This window comes from Geotrypetes seraphini, chromosome 11 (assembly GCF_902459505.1).
Source record: "Geotrypetes seraphini chromosome 11, aGeoSer1.1, whole genome shotgun sequence".
Lineage (NCBI taxonomy): Eukaryota > Metazoa > Chordata > Amphibia > Gymnophiona > Dermophiidae > Geotrypetes > Geotrypetes seraphini.
The window spans coordinates 49,973,642-49,993,529 of record NC_047094.1 but is presented as its reverse complement, the minus strand read 5'-3'; the positions used below and the strand labels follow the sequence as shown (position 1 = coordinate 49,993,529).

Genomic DNA, 19,888 nt, shown 5'->3' with positions numbered 1-19,888 from the left:
TGAGTCTAACATCGATAGTGAGCAAACTAATGGAAACTCTAATCAAACACCAATTAGATAAGATCCTGGATGAGGAGAATCTACGGGATCCCCGACAACATGGATTTACTAAGGGGAGATCCTGCCAATCCAACCTGATCAGCTTCTTTGACTGGGTAACGGGGAAGCTGGATATTGGGGAGTCCCTGGACATCGTGTACCTGGACTTTAGCAAAGCATTCGATAGCGTACCACACCGCAGGTTACTGAGCAAGATGAGTTCTATAGGATTAGGTAACACATTGACGAAATGGGTTGGGAGCTGGCTTGGAGGTAGGCTCCAAAGGGTGGTGGTGAACGGCACCCCCTCCGAAATGACGGAGGTGATTAGTGGAGTACCACAGGGCTCAGTCTTGGGCCCAATCCTATTCAACATCTTTATAAGAGACTTGGCAGAAGGGCTTCGAGGTAAAATAACATTATTCGCCGATGACGCCAAACTGAGTAATGTAGTGGGCAAATGCACAACAGACGAAGATTCAGTGCCCGACAACATGATGCACGACCTACTCCTACTGGAGCGATGGTCTAGGACATGGCAACTCAACTTCAATGCCAAAAAATGCAAAGTTATGCACCTGGGCAGCCAGAATCCATGCAAGTCTTATACCCTTAATGGCGAGATCCTAGCAAAAACGGTAGCAGAACGAGACTTGGGGGTAATCGTCAGTGAGGACATGAAGTCTGCCAATCAAGTGGAGCAGGCTTCGTCCAAGGCAAGACAAATCATGGGCTGCATACGAAGGGGTTTCGTCAGTCGTAAGGCGGAAGTCATTATGCCATTGTATAGATCCATGGTGAGGCCCCACCTGGAATACTGTGTGCAATTCTGGAGGCCGCATTATCGCAAGGATGTGCTGAGACTGGAGTCGGTGCAAAGAATGGCCACCCGGATGGTCTCGGGACTCAAGGATCTACCATACGAAAAACGGCTTGACAAATTACAGCTATACTCGCTCGAGGAGCGCAGAGAGAGGGGGGACATGATCGAGACGTTCAAGTATCTTACGGGCCGCATCGAGGCGGAGGAAGATATCTTCTTTTTCAAGGGTCCCACGACAACAAGAGGGCATCCGTTGAAAATCAGGGGCGGGAAACTACGAGGTGACACCAGGAAATTCTTTTTCACTGAAAGAGTGGTTGATCGCTGGAATAGTCTTCCACTACAGGTGATTGAGGCCAGCAGCGTGCCTGATTTTAAGGCCAAATGGGATCGGCACATGGGATCTATTCACAGGGCAAAGGTAGGGAAGGGACATTAAGGTGGGCAGACTAGATGGGCCGTGGGCCTTTTCTGCCATCTATTTCTATGTTTCTATGTTTCTATACACAGGTTAAATGCTGATTTCAGAAAGACTTCTATTTAAACATGGAGATCACTGGGATGCAAAGATTTCAAGGGAGTGTAGCATGAACATAGTTTAGGTGTGGCATAGGCAGGCCAAGAATCTACACATATATTCCCCATATTACTTAAAGAATACACATCTACATGGGTATGTTAAAAAAATAATTCCTTGCTGGGTTTTGCACCAGCTTGGAGGCATGCATAGATTTTTAATAAGTGCTAGTTTTTTTATAGGGCTTTATATGAAGGATTATAAAGGAATAATTCTTCTTAATTCCCCATTCTTTATTTCTGCCTTAACCCTCCCCCCCAAACAAACCCTGCACCCTAACTACTTGACAACAGTTAGAAGTGGGTAGTACCATTTTAAACAGGTTGTGGAAGTCGGAATCGAGACATGCAGGGCAGTACATTTCAAGTTTCATAAATATTTTAATACAGAATCTGCCCATGTAGAGCTGGCTGTAAAATACAGGAGAAACGGCTGTATAGGCATTGGGGGCCTGATTTTGTAAACAGCGCCTAACATGTAGGCACCATTCCATGCAGTTGTCAATCAACCACTAGGTGTCCTTTATAGAATCACACCTAGCAGTGCCTAAGCAGACTTAAGCATCGCTAGACATCTTAGAGGTAGGCGCCAGTATATTAGGCCAGGTTGTACCTAGTCTAATTTCTGGGCACCTGCCTCAGATGCCTAGTGATGCCTAAGTCAACCACGCCTATTCTTCGCCCCAACCATGCCTACTTTTTAAGTAGGCATCATTAGGCATTGCTGTACATTGTGTGGTATTCCACGCACAACACAAATTAACAATTAAAATAATTGGTTTTTAATGGGTTTTTAATAGTGTGGTCAATTGCCACACCATTTAACCCATTAAGAAACAATTGACTTAGGTGCAGATTTAAGTTAGGCATTGCTAGGCATCCTCAATGTAGGTGTCTAACTGCGCCTAATTTAAGCACCTCTTATAGAATCAGGCCCTGGGTGTGTTCAGCATAAACATCCATTTTTAACTAAGTAAATATAGAAAATAGTGATGTGTTCAAAGCCAGCACATAACCAGTTAGTTACCTTTGCAACTGTAGAAATATAACTTCATATTATCCTGATGCTGTCACAGAGACTTGTTTCCTTGCCCATTTGGTATTTGGGGAGGAGACAAAAACCACTGGGGATTAAGGGGGCAGTCTCTCCTGATCCCTCCCTCCAGCATGAATTTTATGTTAAACACACATGCTATACACAGGCATTAAGTAAAGACTTTCCTAATGTGTCAGATGGGGGATTCAATAATAATTGCCTTTAATATATTGACTTCCTAACGTGGGTTTAAAATTGTTGTTCCTAAACTCCCGTTTAACTAAGTTCTGAGCTGTTAATCTTTGAACATTTACCCTACTGTGCAACTTGGGCAGAGAAATAAAAAAAAACCCCAAAAAACCCCAACCATATAGCTTGACAAACTAATCTTTTATGAGTTGATTCCAAGTCTCTTGAATACTTTGTATTAGCCACAATCCTTTGGTAATCCTGCAAATTATGCTGTTCCAGTCATAGAGCTCAGATCTGTAATTATATTGTACCAAAAGGAAAGGTTATGAGTTACATAAATGGGCACATTATAGGGGAATGGGGAGAACATTGAATTTAGAAGGCTTGCTTCTGGATTTGTCTTAGGAGTTGTATTGTATGAGCTATACAAATCATGGTTATAAATACAAGTAATAAGACAGGAAGTTTTGAATCTGTACAGAATAGTGCTGAGAAGTGAATTAGGTCCAGTGATTTCTGAAGATGTGTTGTGTTACTAATAAAAGGAGGATGGATTGAGACATCTGGGTTTTACGTCCACTGAAAGCAATGGAAATAAGGAGGACAGACTGAAACATCTGGGTTTTACTTCCATTGAAAGCAATACCTGGATGTCGGAATCCGTCCTCCTTTTTCTGGACTTGTATGGTAACCCTAACTCTTAACCCAGTTAGTATCTAGGTTACATTGCATAAAATGGGACCTATGCTAGAATAGCATGGATTGGTGGTAAAATAACACATCTTAATGGTAGCCTACATTGATAATTATGTCCTTTAATCATTTACCCCCAGATTCTATATAGGTTACTTAATGTTAGGTACTCAATTTAGGGCGTGGATTGAAAATCTGTATGCAAAGTAATTGGCTAAATTGGTGTGAAAAATAAAAAAATTAGTGTTAACAAGCACTGTTCCCGGGAGCAATTTTAGCAGCTCTTCAGTGTGGGACTCCTCATAGAGGCTGTGAATGTTCCAACAAATCTAAGAGCACAAACCAAAACAAAGAGAACTGCAGACAAATGTACAAAGATGCAGGCTAAATTTATTATACCAAAATCATGAATGCAATTAATGTTACCACCTTGTACCAAACCAAAGGACCCGACACAGTCCTTGTTTTGGTAAACATGCCTTTTTTTCGCCACAGCGGAGTTTTCAAAGAGATTATTTTCATTGCTGTCGCTGCTATTTTCTCAGGCTAAGTTCTTGTTTTACGGTTTTATTTGAAACCTTATCCACCTGGGACCCCTGATGAAGGTGTGTTTACCAAAACACGGACCGTGTCGGGTCCTTTGGTTTGGTACAAGGTGGTAACATTAACCACATTCATGATTTTGGTATAATAAATTTAGCCTGCATCTTTGTACATTTGTCTGCAGTTCTCTTTGAAAGCAAAAGAAGTAAGGAGGACAGATTGAAACATCTGGGCATTACTTCCATTGTAAGCAACAGAAGTAAAATCCGGATGTCTCAATCTGTCCTCCTTTTTCTGGAGCCATGCGTTAACTCTAGCTCAGTGGTCTCAAACTCGCGTCCCGGGGGCCACATACGGCCCGCCAGGTACTATTTTGAGGCCCTCGGTATTTTTATCATAATCACAAAAGTAAAATAAAACAGTTTCTTGATCATATGTCTCCTTAGCTATAAATGACAATATTATTATTAAGACTTAGCCAAAAGGAAAGATTTATAAACTATAAAGAGTTTTACCTCATGCAAAATTGTCATTTTTTAAATAAAACTTTAACAATTTTTTTTTCTGAGGCCCTCCAAGTACCGACAAATCCAAAATGTGGCCCTGCAAAGGGTTTGAGTTTGAGACCACTGCTCTAGCTGGACTCAAATCTTTCACAAAGTGTAACCAGCAAACAACTGGGACAGCACAAGTATTCCCTGGCTTTTTTAATGTCAGAAGGGAGTTTACCTAGTTTTAGACAGGGAAAAATGTTTGAGTACCTGAATAAATTCATGTAAACCATTCTGAGCTCCCTTAGGAGAATGGTATAGAAAATTGAATAAATAAATAGAACAGCTGACATTTCAAGTACAACATGGACCTTCTGCAAACTGAGAACTTAGCAGTTTTATATTCACCTCTGTTTATGTTCACAGTGACTCCAAATTGACTCAACTGCTGGAAGAAACCCTGGGTGGGAACTGTAAAACCAGGGTTCTTTGTTGCCTGACTCCTACCCCAGAATCACAACGCCTGGCTGTGGTCTTGAAAACTTGTGCAGCGCTCTCTCAAGTCAAGAACTTTCCTGTTGTAAATGACTACTACATGGAGGTATGTTTCAGACAACACAGGAAACAGTGATGACCAAAAGTGTTGTAACTCTTTAATTCAGAATAAAAGTCAGAATCAGTCATGCTGAAAAAGAGCTCTACAGAGTATATGTGGTTTACCAGTTCTGATAGGATACAGGCCTTTGAATATCTTGTGCTACAGGCCTTTTGAAACATCTTTTGAACTCGTATTAAAGCTATATTACAAGTCATTTATCTTAAAGAAAGTGGTCTAAAGAATTAAGACTCCTGCTGTAGACCATGTGGGCTGAAACACAATCTTGTCCAGTCTGACTCTTATTCTGAATTAAAGAATTACAACACTTTTAGTCATCTTCACTGTTTCCTGTGTTAGTTCATTTCTGTGGATTAGGTGATTCCATTTCTTCTCGGTATGTTTCAGATACCACAATCTCTCACAACTCTCCTGGTAAAAACATTTCCTCTGCAGTAGAAAGAATGCCATATTATACTGGCTGATGTAGTAGTGCAAGGGAATGTACTGAATTTATTATAGTTTCCATTATATAAAATTAGACCCCCCAATACATGCCACACATTGCAATGTGCAGATGTAGTAACACATGCTATTAGTGTGTGTCATGGTTGCGAAAGTGGAAGTTAACAGGGCTATGTATATATTGGAGAGACTTCTTCCACCTATCAAAATTCCTTTGAATTATCTGGGTTTAGTAAAATCCATTATGACATATATCTTTGGATGATTTTCCATCTGCAATCTTTGTAGAAGTCTTAATCAAGTAGTTTGTTTTTTAGATGACTCTCCATATGCATCAATTGCATTCATGTGATTATCACCCAATGCCATCAGAATGGAAGTAAACATCCTGAGCAATAATGAATCCCAATAAATAAATAAACAAACCAACCATAATTGAAACCCAACGCAAGTCCTCCCAGAACTTATAGATAATGCACCAGATTGGTTATATTTGGAATGGCGCCTTATGTTTCCCCTAAATTTAGTTCATCTACCAAGTATTAATATACCTAAAAGATACAAAGAAAATAAAATAATAATGGATACTTGGAAAACATTGAGATTTATTGATAAATTAACACCCATCCCAATATACAAATCAACTAATCAATCCATATGGATAAACTCCAAGATCAAAATTGGCGGAGCTCAAATCCTTTGGAAGAACTGGATTAATGCAGGCATTAGAACTCTAGATGATATTATCTCAGAAGGTAAACTGCTGGATTTTCCACAATTGCAACATAGATTTGGTCTCAATAAAACACAAAGTTTTAAATGGTTGCAATTGAAGCAGGCCATTCAGGTTGGGTTCCCTGAATGGAAATCATTAAACAATCAATATAGTTTAAAGTTCTTATGCTTTAAAGCAGACTTCCTAGGACATCAAGCCGCATTGTGGTATAAATTAATATCTGGATATTTAAATAAAAAACCAAAAAATGGTCTAAGAGACATTTGGAGCATTGAGATTGGACATCAAATTAATGCATCTCAATGGCCACTAATTTGGTCTTGGAGAATGGGATGTACAGTGTCAGCATCTATGAGACAAACATGGTTCTTTTTATTACATAGAGCTTTTTGGACCCCTACTCGTTTGCAAAAATTAGACAGTTCTAAGTCTAATAGATGCTGGCACTGTAATCTAGAACCAGGGACAATAGATCATTTATTATATCATTGTCCTTATATTAAAATTTTTTGGAATTCAATTTGGCCACAAATTAATAAATTAATGGAAAATCATATTGCAATATCATATGATACAATTTTATTTGGAACAATGATGAGAATAAAAAGTCAAATTTCACCAGAAAATAATAAGCTTTTATTAATTATGACAGGGGTTGCCATTCAACATATAACTAACAATTGGAAAAATTACAACAACCTAAATTACACATTTTGGTGGAATACAATATGTCATATTTTTAAAATGGAAAGAACAATAGCAATACAAAAGGGGACATATACTAAATTTATAAAAATATGGGGGCCATTGACAAAATACTGTAATGAATAAATAATATGATGTTTTCTTCTTCTTTTCTTCTTTTAAGGATCTTTTTTTATGACACACATAAAGGGGGGGTAAGAAAAATTAATTTATACATAGTATGTTATAATATATTATACAAAATATAACGTATGAATAAAAGGTAATAAAAGGGTGGGGGGAGGGAAATGGGACAAAATTTGTTTAGATTATATTGTATTAGATATAAAAAAGTTATTGAATATTTATCAATTGTATTCTAATATGTTGTATACTTTTTATAAAAATTTGAAAATTAAAATATTATATTAAAGTAATGAAAGGGAGGGGGGAGGGTGAGGGGGAAAATCAAATTCAGATATATAATGTATTAGATATAAAAGTGATAATATGCATTTATCAATTGTAATTTATTATTATGTACACTTTATGAAAAATTAGAAAATAAAAAATAATGGAAAAAAAAAGAAACCCAACGCAAGGTTGCTGCCTGCGTTGGCATCGGCATCGGCACTCTCTCCCACGTCACTTCACGGATCCGTGCCTAGGAAATGATGTCAAAGCGCAGCCGACACCAATATGAGTAAGCTGCTCATGCCAGAGAAGTTAAAAGTATGGGGGGGGGGGGGCAGGGCCGCCATCAGAAATTTCTGGGCCCCTTACTGAGCAATCCTATTGGGCCCCCCACGCACCCCTTCCCCCCGACCCCCCCCTTCTTCCATGGGCCGAATACACACATACTTTTCTCTGTCACCGCACTCTTTGACCAAAAGATTTGTAAGCCTGCAACCACGTCAAGGTAGACTCTTTCAGCAGGGCCCTAACCTAACCTAAACTAAACTAATCTATACCTATCTATTCTAAACTAACATATGTCTAATACTGAACTAATAACAAACTAACAAACATCTGCATAATAAATAACTAATAAATAATAGTGCTAGTAGCTTTAATTCACTTTTGAATGTAAAATCTCAGTTAAGGATTTCTTTTGACCTTTGTAGGCCAGAAGTAGATCACAATTGCACAATATTTTTTGTAACAAGTATTAAATGTGTTTTTATAAATACTGTAAGCTTAATAAATATATCAGAAAAAACTACACATCTAAGCGCATATCTGAACATACACATCTGTATGATCCCATCCTCCTCTGCTTGCCTATAGCTGCATCATGCATGTTAAAAATGTACGATATGTTGATATGTGCACCTTCCTTCCTTCCCATCCATCCTCCTCAGCCTGTCCTTACACATCCACAGCTGCATGTTAATGATGATGTATATGTTATGATGATAAATAAGTGCATATGAGCACATCATTAACATGCAGCTATGGATGAATATAAAAAAGAAACAATATTCTGTACAATTGTCAATTTATAAATCAGCGTCTTCTCCCCATTCTCTCTTCCCCATTTCCCTTCAGCGTCCTCAGCCCACTCTCTCTCCACTTTCCTTCAGCACACGCACATAAAAACAAGCAAGTAATTTATATCATTTTCATTCTATTCATTCATAGAAATTAAAGTCTAAATAATGCCAGTCACATAACAAAACATGATTAAATTCCCTGCACAGTCAAGCCTTCAAGGATTATTAGATGTCTTTCAGCAGTTCCCCTCCCTCCCTCCCCCTTACCTTTGTGGCCAAGTCAAAATGATCTACCAACAATAAAATTTTAAAAACACAAAGCACGCTGTACGCAGAGAAAATGTTAATTATCATTTATATTCCGCGGGCTTTCAAAGAGGTCAAGGCAGATGACTTTATGCAATGTCACCTCAGTAACAACTATACAAAAATAGACAAATATTCCCCCTCCCTTTTTACTAAAACGCGATAGCGGTTTTTAGCGCAGGGAGCTGCGTTGAATGCCCCACGCTGCTCTCAATTCTCATAGGCTCCCTGCGCTAAAAAACGCTATTGCGGTTTAGTAAAAGGGGGCCATAGTGCAAAATATAGACAGCATATATAATTTCTCAAAGCAGACACATTTTGATCACTAAATTGAAAATAAAACCATTTTTCCTACCTTTGGTAATTTCATCAGTCTCTGGTTGCACTTTATTCTTCTGACTGTGCATCCAATATTTCTTCCCTTCTTTCAGCCTCCTGTATGCTTCCTCTCCTCCAGACCTCATTCCCTCCCCAAACTTTTTCTTTGTTTCACCCTGCCCCTTCTTTCTTTTTCTCTCTCTCCATACCCCCTTTCTTTTTGTATGTCTGTTTTTCTCTCTCACCCTGCCCCCTTCTTTCTCTCTCCACACCCTCTTTTGTTCTGTATGTCTGTCTTTCTCTCTCTCTCTTTCCGTGCCCCATTTTTCTTTGTTTCACCCTGCCCCCTTTCTTTCTTTCTGGCTTCCTGTCCCCCCTTTCTTTCTTTCTCTCTGCCCTCCCCTATGCCACCACCATTGGGAAAATGCTGCCACCGCCACTGGGGAATAGGCTGCCACTGCCGCCATCGGGAACAGGCCAGCGCCGAGTTCGCCCTGCTTCTCTTCCCCGCGGGTCCGACCAACTCTCGCCACCCGACGTCAATTCTAACGTCGGAGAGGACGTTCTAGGCCAGCCAGGCAGCGATTGGCTGGCCCAGAACGTCCTCTCTGACGTCAGAATTGACGCGAGTGGCGAGAGTTGGCCGGCCCCACAGGGAAAAGCAGGGAGAACTTGGCGCCGGCCTGTTCCCGATGGCGGCGGTGGCACTCAAGTGACTAAAGAGCCGCAGTTTGCCGGCCTAGGGAGAACACTGGAGGGTGGCCAGCTGTGCACCCCCTTGGGACGTAAACCCGGGGCGGGGCGGACCGCCCCCCCCCCCACTCTGGTATGCCACTTTCTGTACCTCACTCCCTCCCTATGACCAAAAATTCTCCTTTCTTCTATTCCCCGTGTACACAACCATCTCTTTCCCGCCCTTCCTCTCTCCCAAGTCCATGCCTTCTGTGTCCAAAAACTCATTCCCTCCCCCACCTCAGTATCTCTTTCCCTCCCTTCCTCTCTCCCAAGTCCATGCCTTCTGTGTCCAAAAACCCATTCCCTCCCCCACCTCAGCATCTCTTTCCCTCCCTTTCTCTCTCCCAAGTCCATGCCTTCTGTGTCCAAAAACCCATGCTCTCCCCCACTTCAGCATCTCTTTCCCTCCCTTCCTCTCTCCCAAGTTCATGCCTTGTGTCCAAAACGCACTCCCTCCCCCCTTTTGTGTTCCGCGTTTGCCTCCCAGCCCATCTTTGCAACTTTCTCAGCAAAACGAAGCTCAAGCCGCGAGGCTTGTCTTCTGTTTCCTGCCCGGAGCTGACAGGGGGCCCGGGCTCCCCCAGGGTCCTAGGCCACAGTCTAGGGGGAGGGGAGGTCCGCCCCACGTGGACAGGAGAGAGCTGGACGGGGGACCCGCGGAGTTCAATACATCTCGAGCCGCGAGGCTCGTCTTCTGTTCCTGCCTGCCCTGCCGCGCACAAATAGCCGACCGGAAGTATTCTCCGACGTCAGCGCTGACGTCGGAGGGCAGGCTTTGCTTAAGCCCTCCCTCCGACGTCAGCGCTGACATCGGGGAACACTTGCGATCGGCTATATGTGAGCGGCAGGGCAGGCAGGAACAGAAGACGAGCCTCGCGGCTCGAGATGTATTGAACTCCGCGGGTCCCCCGTCCAGCTCTCTCCTGTCCACGTGATCTAATGTCTTGAGCTGGAGCAAGAGAGAGGGGCAGTTCTTTGTGGTAGATTCCACAGAAAAGGAGAGCATTGTTATTTTTTTTTAAAAAATAGAACAAAATATGTATTTTCTTTAAATCATTGACAAGACTCAAGTGACCTTCTAAATCTCACTGCTAACTGGATAGCAGAATTGTTCCATTTTTTTTTTACAAACATAAACTGCTACTTTTCTGTACAACGTTTTGTGCAATGCGATAGCTTGCCAGTTTAGAACTGACATTTTCATACGCGATACATTTACATTAAAACAAATTAGCACATTATTCATTTTTGCTTGCCTGCTGTCTATATGTGGGTAAACAGCTTTAAAAATCCAAACAATAAATTATTAATAAATTATTTAAATATAAAGGTGTTTTAGGATATACCTGCTTGAAATAGATATTTTCAGATTAGAAATTGAGAATTACCTGCTTAGACTGCTCAAAAAAAGTTAATTCTTCTAACCAAAGAAGTATCTCAACATATACATAATTTTTTCAGAAAAGAAAATAGGGAGAAAAGATATAACTAGAAGTATAAGACATCCCATAAACTGCCAATGGAAAGGAAATAATATACATTGAACCAAAGCTTTTTCCTCTGCGAGAGAATCATATTCCTAATCCTGCATTTGAGTCACTGCACCAACATGTAGTAATAAGAAAGCACGCTCCTCTGTTGTAGTGGTCAACCTTTACCATCTCATCCAGTCAAAAATTCAGATTAGGCTCGTATGCCCCTCCTCTCAAAGATCATGGTGATGCCTCCAGATAAAATAATTAGCCCTGCCTCTGTAGAAATGAGATAAGGTTCACTGCGAGAAATAGAGACAAAGGCATATTAGCAACCTGAGTTCCTAGCAACCCCCAGGCTGTAAACACACACAGGTTAAGTAAGTGGCAGAAACTGAACTGTTCTGATTAGACTCATCTGAGTTCCCCTTCTTTCTTTCCTCTACAGTCATTGTTGACCCAGTATCGTGCAAGAATCCTGGCCCTTCAGCATCGTCCATATGACAACATGGACACCCAGGGGGACACTGAGAACACTATTGCCCTCAAGGAGCAGAACCAACGCCTTATCAGTGAAAATGTAAGGATTCAGTCTCTATCTGATCTAAATGTTTAATTTCGGTCTAGTTTGTGTACGTAATATTCCTATGCTTTCCTATGGGTTTAGCAATGAAGTTGAGAGGGTTTGCAAGCAAGGGTTTGCAACAAAATAATCCTGTGATGTGTTATGTCAGTGAATTATTTTTATTCATAGGTTTAAAGGCTTTGTGACTAAAACATATTCTTCTCCCTTTTTTCCTTTATTTTGAGGTACTATCCCAGGATGTTCCCCTATTCTTAGGGCTTTTCATTTTCTATTTAAGATGATTTTTGCCTATAAATTCTCAGCAGATTAGCGTGCGCTAACCCCGCGCTACGCGGCTAGAACTAACGCCAGCTCAATGCTGGCATTAGCGTCTAGCGCGCGCTATTCTGCGCATTAATGCCCTAACGCAGCTTAGTAAAAGGAGCCCCTAAAGTAGCAATTTTCAAACTTCCTATTGTAGCCCTGGCCTGACTCTTATTTGCTGTGGCTGTTTTAGGGAGAAGGAAGGAAGACCACGTAGCTGACTTTTAACTCCACACAGGAAATTTAAACCAAGTTGTATCCATAACATCAAGCTGTTCTCACTCACAAGGATTGTTGGAAAGTATGGAAAAAGTCACAAACAGTAATGTCCGGTGATCTCAGGGGCCACTTGAGGAACACCTGGTCATTTTGTGGCATTGCAATTGTCTGAAGGTTGTAACTTCTGCATCATTTGCAGTTTATAAGGGTGAAAGTGCAAACGATTATGTAAGATCTTGTTAACCGTGCTTTGTGGGACTTGTATTTGCTGTCATCTTATTTATAAACATTTTCCAATAAGCAAGGAGCGTTTTTGTGGGCACCCTGTATATCCACCCTATCCTCATCAGTGACAGCATGCGGTAAATTACCAGGTTCTGAATGCAAGGTACATTCCATACTCATTCCCCACCCATAACCTGCCCATTTCATGCCCCATTCCAGGCCCCATTCCAGGCTATATCAGTGGTTCCCAACCCTGTCCTGGAGGACCACCAGGCCAATCGGGTTTTTGGGATAGCCCTAATGAATATGCATGGGGCAGATCTGCTTGCCTGTCACCTTCATTATAAACAAATCTCTCTCATGCATATTCATTAGGGCTATCCCAAAAACTCGACTGGCCTGGTGGTTCTCCAGGACAGGGTTGGGAACCACTGATCTATATGGTTCCAATATCGGTGGCCTCCTGAAAAACATGTCAATTTGTATAAAGAATTGCGCCTCTGGGAAAGATAGGTGCTTGAAAAGTAGGTCAGGGTGTTCTAGGCTTACATTTCCAGTGCCTATCTTTGTTGTGAATCACGCCTACATAGGTACTTTACTGTGTCTAACGCCAGCGTTAACAACACCCATAGTGGCATTAAGTGCCGTAAAGCCCCTACATAGGCTCAATTCTGGTGCCTTTTATTTAGTCGCCAGTAGACGCATTAACTGTAATGTTTTTTTTGCCATTTTAAACAGCTGGTGCCTAAGTTGAAGTGCTGTTTATAGAATTTCCCCCTTAGTGCATGAATTTATGTGTGCTCCTGTGGCAGCATGGTAATTGATAACACAGCTGGGTTGGTATTCAGCATGTCTTAACCACTTAAATCATACTGACTGGGTCCTGCGCTCATATTCAGTAACATAACTGGAGACTGCCACTGAATATTTGCCTGGACTTCAATGGCATTCTTCAGTTAGTGCCAGGGCGATCGGGGCTTGGAGAAAAGGCAGAGCCAAGAGTTTTCCAGACACCACTAATATTCAGGGCCCATGCCCAAAAGCATCGGGCAAGTTGGAGCAGATAAGAGGCTGTCCTACTGGCACTGAACATTGGTGGTATCCAGATAACTTCCAGTGGCTGCCAATGTACCAGATATTCGTGCTAGTATCAGGATACTGAATATTTAGGGCTCCTTTTGCTAAGCTGCGGTAGCGGTTTTAGTGCACATTGCAGATTAGCGTGCACTGCCCCCCGTGCTACGCGCCAAGAACTAACGCCAGCTCAATGGTGGCGTTAGCGTCTAGCGCATGTGCTAAAACTGCTAGCGCAGCTTAGTAAAAGGAGCCCTTAGTCCCATATCTGCCTTTGGCAGTCAGTGTTTCAAAAGCACATTGACCATCATGGGCTAAATATTAACTGGATTTTGTTTATTATCCTGGCTTCTACCCACCAATATAAACATTGACAATTAATTGGAAAAACTGGCCACTTTTCACTGATTTTCTCCCTTTTCTTTTTTTGGTCATAATAGTGCTATATTCCTGGGAAAGATAAAACAAAATAAAAACTGAAAGTCCCTGTCTATTTTGTATTTAAGGAAAATAGAAAACCAGAATCACGTGGGGTGGGGTGAACTTACTATGATAATTTTTTTTTTTCTGTTTCCATCTTAGGAAGTTATAACATTTTCTAGCATTAAAATAATCTAAATGGAACTAGTAATAGGCTGTCCGCCCAATATTCAGCACTATTTAGTCGGCTGGGAACAGTTTCCTCCAGCTTCAGCTCTAGCTTCTCACCAGCTAAATAGCGCTAAGCTGACTAACCTCCAATTTTCAGTGGGTGATAGCCAGCTATCTCCCACTGAATATCCCAGTCAGCAGCTAGCCTGGTCACTGGCTATGTTACACAACATAGGCGATCAGCACCAATATTCATTGGCTGACTGGCTAAGTTGAGCAGCCAATATAGAGCTGCCTAAATAGCAGGTCTATCTTTGGCTGTTATGACTTAGCTAGTCAGCCAATAAATATCGGCTTGGCCAGCTATGTCAAACATGGCTTGACATAGACCAGAATTCAGTGCCAATTGTCAGATATGGGCCTGGCACTGAATTTCTGGGTTCACCACTGACCATGGGAGGTAGCCAGGCTGCTTCCCATATCTGAAAATCAGATCCTGTGTTACCAGAAAGACAATCTGCTGTGTAAAAAAGATTTTCCATGGACAGCGCAGATTCATCCACTGAAGGGACAGACTTGGAAGCCCCTCAGCCGAGAAAGAAGGGCATCGCCCAGAGGGGGGCTCGAGGATCCTTCAAACAGGAAAGAAGAGTATCCCCAAAACCAACCCACAGAGTGAAACACTGAAATTAGAACATAAATATTCCCAGCTGTGAAACAGAAATAACAAACGTGCAAGCAGAAGTATTTGGCCAAACTATTCAATCAAATATACTATTTTCAAAGTTTCCATAATACCAGACTGCCTTTGCACTAACAGGAGGAAAAATAAAATGGGAGATTCAGAGGCACTGAAGGGGCCAAACAGAAAAACCCAGCCATACACAGCACTGGAGTAAGAATCAATGTATTACCAAGCACCAAGTGGTAACCAGTTTTTCTGAAAAATCCAAAACAGTCCAGTTCAAGGTCTCTAGATTCCCATCCATCAATAACAGAGAAAGACATGGGGATGGGAACCTGTGGGTAACCTTGGTTAAAAAAAAAAAAGGACTTTTACCATGGCTGTAAGAATAAAGCTTTTTACCGTCTCACAAGAGTGGTTTCAAAAACTCATAACAGGCAGCTGAAATTTCATTTCTATGCTGTAGTGGCATTGATAGTGTTGTAAGCTCCCTGTAGTGGAATATAGGTATAGAATGATGTAACATCCAGAATAATAAGCCATGCATCCTCTGGAACATAACCATATTGATCCAGTAATTGAAGCATCTGTGAAGTATGTTTGATATCGGAATGCATCTATATGGCCACCAGCTTCAAAAAACAATTTAAAAATCTTGACAGCGGTTCTAGCCACTGGTGGATACTATTGATCTTTCTGGTGGCTTTCTCAAATTGTTATGTATGTTCAATAATAAAAAAAAATATATTGGGTTTTGAGATGAATTTCAATCAGAAAATTCCTTTTCTTCTTTAGGCGCAGTGGTTGGATCTACAGCCTCATCACCCTGGGGTTGTGGGTTCAAACCCTGCACTGCTCCTTGTGACCCTGGGCAAGTCACTCAATCCTCTGTAGCCCCAGGTACGTTAGATAGATTGTGAGCCCGCCGGGACAGATAGGGAAAATGCTTGAGTACCTGATTGTAAAAACCGCTTAGATAACCTTGATAGGCGGTATATATATATAAAAAAATCCTAATCCTAATCCAATACTACACAATTTATAATCTGCATAATTATCTAGTTTGTTGGATCCATAAGGACCAGTTCTGCCATCAGATTCATGATGTAGCCCTGAGGTCTACTTTTGCCCGTTCAGTAGTCACAATATATTTGGCACTCCTAAATGTGTAATGTGACCATTAACAATGCTTTGACAGAACTGCTGGAATTGACTGTTTGTCACATCCAGGTGCAGCTGCAGGATAGAAATGAGAGATTGTACACAAAACTTGGAGAGATTCAGGAAAAGATGGGAAAGTTGGCAGGCTCCAAAACTGACCTTTCATCTAAGCTGGTCTTCAATGAAGAAGAGAAGCTAAAGGTAAGGCAGACAAGAAAGCGAGCAGTAAAGGATGGAGACTAGAGTTACTGAAGCAGAGTATAAATTAATTGAGATAAAAAAGTATAGCCAACATCCCATGAGCTCTTACAACAAATGCTTTTTGCAAATATTTGTATTCATTGTTCACATATTACAAAAAAAAAAAAAAATCACGTTACAGGGTAAGTCCACATATATTTTTTATTTATTAATTAGGATTTATTTACCATCTTTGTGAAGAAACTCACCCAGGGCGATTTACAGCAAGATAAATTGGACTTAGGCAAAAGACAATTACAGCAGTAAAAATATTCATTTTTTTTTTCCTTCTTTATTCATTTTCAAATTTGACAATAAGGCCCTGATTCTCAAAAAGTGCGTCCCGATTTTAGGCAGCTGTAGGCGTCTTACAGCTGTCTAATCAGCCAATCGGGATGCACGTTTTAAAAAAAAAAAATGCTCCCCAGGCAGGCCTGAAGGCACCTCAGGTAGCCTAGGGAGACCCGCAAGACGCCTAAGCTCGCCTAAGGGCCTTAGGCGAACCTAGGTGGCCCTACGCGTCTCCCTAGTAGAGGAAGAAACCTTAAAAATGTAGGCCAGCAAAATGCTGGTCTACATTGTAAGTAGACGCAGCTGCTATACTTATCGCGGCAAGGGATCTCTCTGCCGCTATAAGTATAGCGGGCCGCGGCCTGTCCGATCGGATGCCCCCCCCCCACGACATTACCGATCTCCCTCCCACCCCGACACTACCGATGCTGGCAGGAGAGTGCCCAATCCCTCCTGCCCGAAGACGGCGCACCCCCCTCCTGCCCGAAGACGGCGCACCCCCACCCCCCTCCTGCCCGAAGACTGCACACCACCCCCCGGCGCTAACAACCCCCAAACTAACCTGTTCTTCGGGCCAGACGGTTCTTTCCCGTCTAGCCGGTAAGCCCGCCTCGTCGAAATGAGGCAGGCTCGCCCCTTCCCGGCCCATCCCGCCGAAGCCTAAGGCCTGATTGGCCCAGGCTCTAGAAGCCTGGACCAATCAGGCCTTAGGCATAGCGGGTCCGCCCATCCCCACTTGGCCAATCAGACCTTAGACTTAGTGGGGATGGGCGGACCCGCTATGCCTAAGGCCTGATTGGTCCAGGCTTCTAGAGCCTGGGCCAATCAGGCCTTAGGCTTCGGTGGGATGGGCCGGGAAGGGGCGAGCCCGCCTCATTTCGACGAGGCGGGCTTACCGGCTAGACGGGAAAGAACCGTCTGGCCCGAAGAACAGGTTAGTTTGGGGGTTGTTAGCGCCGGGGGGTGGTGTGCAGTCTTCGGGCAGGAGGGGGGGGATGTGCCGTCTTCGGGCAGGAGGGGGGGGGGATGTGCCGTCTTCGGGCAGGAGGGATTGGACACTCTCCTGCCAGCATCAGTAGTGTCGGGGTGGGAGGGAGATCGGTAATGTCGGGGGTGGGGGCGGTTGGTAGTGTCGGGGGGGGGGGCGGTCGGTCGGTATTGTCGGGGGGGGGCATCCGATCGGACAGGCCGCGGCCCGCTATACTTATAGCGGCAGAGAGATCCCTTGCCGCGATAAGTGTAGCGGGCCGTGTCTAATCTAACCCGATTCTCTAACCCGCGTCTGTAACATGGACGCCGGTTACAGAATCGGGGTTTAGTTTAGGCCGATTCTGAATAGGACGCCTCTCCCGGGCGTCCTATACAGAATCAGGGCCTATCGCCTTCAATATAGGCGGCCTGCCTGGGGAGCATTTTTTTAAAAAAAAACGTGCATCCCGATTGGCTGATTAGACAGCTGTAGGACGCCTACAGCTGCCTAAAATCGGGACGCACTTTTAGAGAATCTGGGCCTAAGTGCACAAAATAATATATTTCAACAAGTTATTACACAATAGCACTTTGATATCTACTACATAAAAATCTAGTGATACGTTTACCCCCCTACCTCCCAACCTTCATCATATTTTCAATCAGAATATACCCATATTATAGAATATATTATAACATATTATGTAAAATTGTACCCAACACCTTCCCCTCTGTGGAGTTAACAGTAAAAATATTCAAATAACAGTACACATTATGGCATACGGCCTCTTTTACAAAACTGCGCTAGCGGCTGCTGCGCAGCAACAGCCCCGAAGCCCTTTAAATCTCTATGGTCTTTGGGACTGTTAGCGCAGCTGCTACTGCTCTGTTAGCGCAGCTGCTCTGTAAAAGAGGCCGATAGTATGCTACTTAAAATGTCAATATAATATACAGTACATTAAATTGTTTTTATAGACAGCGTGGAGAGGCATAATCGAAAGGGACGTCTAAGCCGGTTACGTCCATCTCGCAATTCGTCCAAAGTAAAAAACAGCTTAAGACACATTTTCAAAAAATACGTCCAACTTTTTTTTCGTTTTGAAAATTGTCTAATTATACGTCCTGCCGATATGATCGTCCATCTTTATACCACATTTTCGTCCAACTTTCCGTCCAAGTCCAAAACGCCTAGAACAAGCCCTGTTGGACGTGGGAGGGGTCTGCAAAGTGATGGACTGCACACCCAGACATGCCACCTAAATAGTGGGGTACCTTACAGGGCACTGCTGTGAACTTCACAAAAAGGGTACCATGTCTTCTCCTCACTACAGCTCCCTTATAGGTTACGATGAGCCCCCCCAACCACCTCCAGAATCCCCTAGACCCACTTATCTACCACCGCAATAGCCCTTATGGCTGCAGGAGCCACTTATATGCCAATAAAAAAGGATTTTGGGGGTGTATAGGGCAGTGCACATGTTTAAGTATCAGTGCAGTGATTACAGAGGCTTATGGGCATGGGTCCTCCTCTCTATTGGTTCCTAACCCACCCCCAAGACGACTTAAGCTGCCTCTGTGCTGGACGACTAGACTTTCCTATGCCAGGCGGCCAGGTGATGATGGTCTGGAGGCTGAATTTTAAAGATGTGATTAATATTTTTATGGGGTGAGGGGAGATCAGTGATCACTGGGTGTGTGGGGATCTGTATTATGTGTTTTCAGTGCTTATCTGGTGAGTTTAGGTGGTTTTTTGTGACTTAGACCATGTTTTACATGGTCTAAGTAACAATGTCCAGGTTCCGTCGATCCCTGGCTGTATAACTTTCGGTTATACATGCTATACGACTAAGTCTAAGCCGGCCCATGTCCCGCCCAACTCCCGCCCTCAACATGCCTCCTGAAACGCCCTGTTTAGCTTTGGTCATTCAGCAGCACTATGAAGGCCTAGGTCGTTTAGAAATACGTCCAAAACCCGTTTTTGGTATCAGCACTTGGACGTATTTGAGAAATGTTCATCCAAGTGCCGAATTAGGCCGGTTTTGGGACATATTTCTCTTTTGATTATGAGCCCCATAGGGTATAAGCAAAAAGTGGAACATATAGGCCCCCTTTTTCAAAGCCACCCAGGCAAGTGCCACAGTATGGCAAAGGCTCTGACGCCCATTCAATTCCTATGGGCATCAGAGCATTTACCGTGCTCTATTGGGCTTTGTAAAAGGGGCCATTGGGTACTATTGGGCTTTGTAAAACGGGCCATAGATAGATAAGATAAAGTAATGTGAGTCAGATGGAAAATAAGGGTGACTAACTTAAGAAAAACATGCACATGGAGTCAGAAAAATTCTGT

The 19,888-nt window shown here is 42.7% G+C and overlaps 1 protein-coding gene across 2 annotated transcripts in view; it reads left to right on the top strand.

Moving 5' to 3' along the window:
* Positions 1-19,888, top strand: part of CCDC78 (coiled-coil domain containing 78) — a 144,986-nt gene that overhangs the window by 24,795 nt on the left and 100,303 nt on the right. For both annotated transcript variants that reach the window (XM_033915014.1, XM_033915013.1), the window contains exons 7-9: positions 4,820-4,994; positions 11,646-11,777; positions 16,111-16,242. In XM_033915014.1, coding sequence (XP_033770905.1) covers positions 4,820-4,994; positions 11,646-11,777; positions 16,111-16,242 — 439 coding nt within the window. The remainder of the gene's footprint in view (positions 1-4,819; positions 4,995-11,645; positions 11,778-16,110; positions 16,243-19,888) is intronic.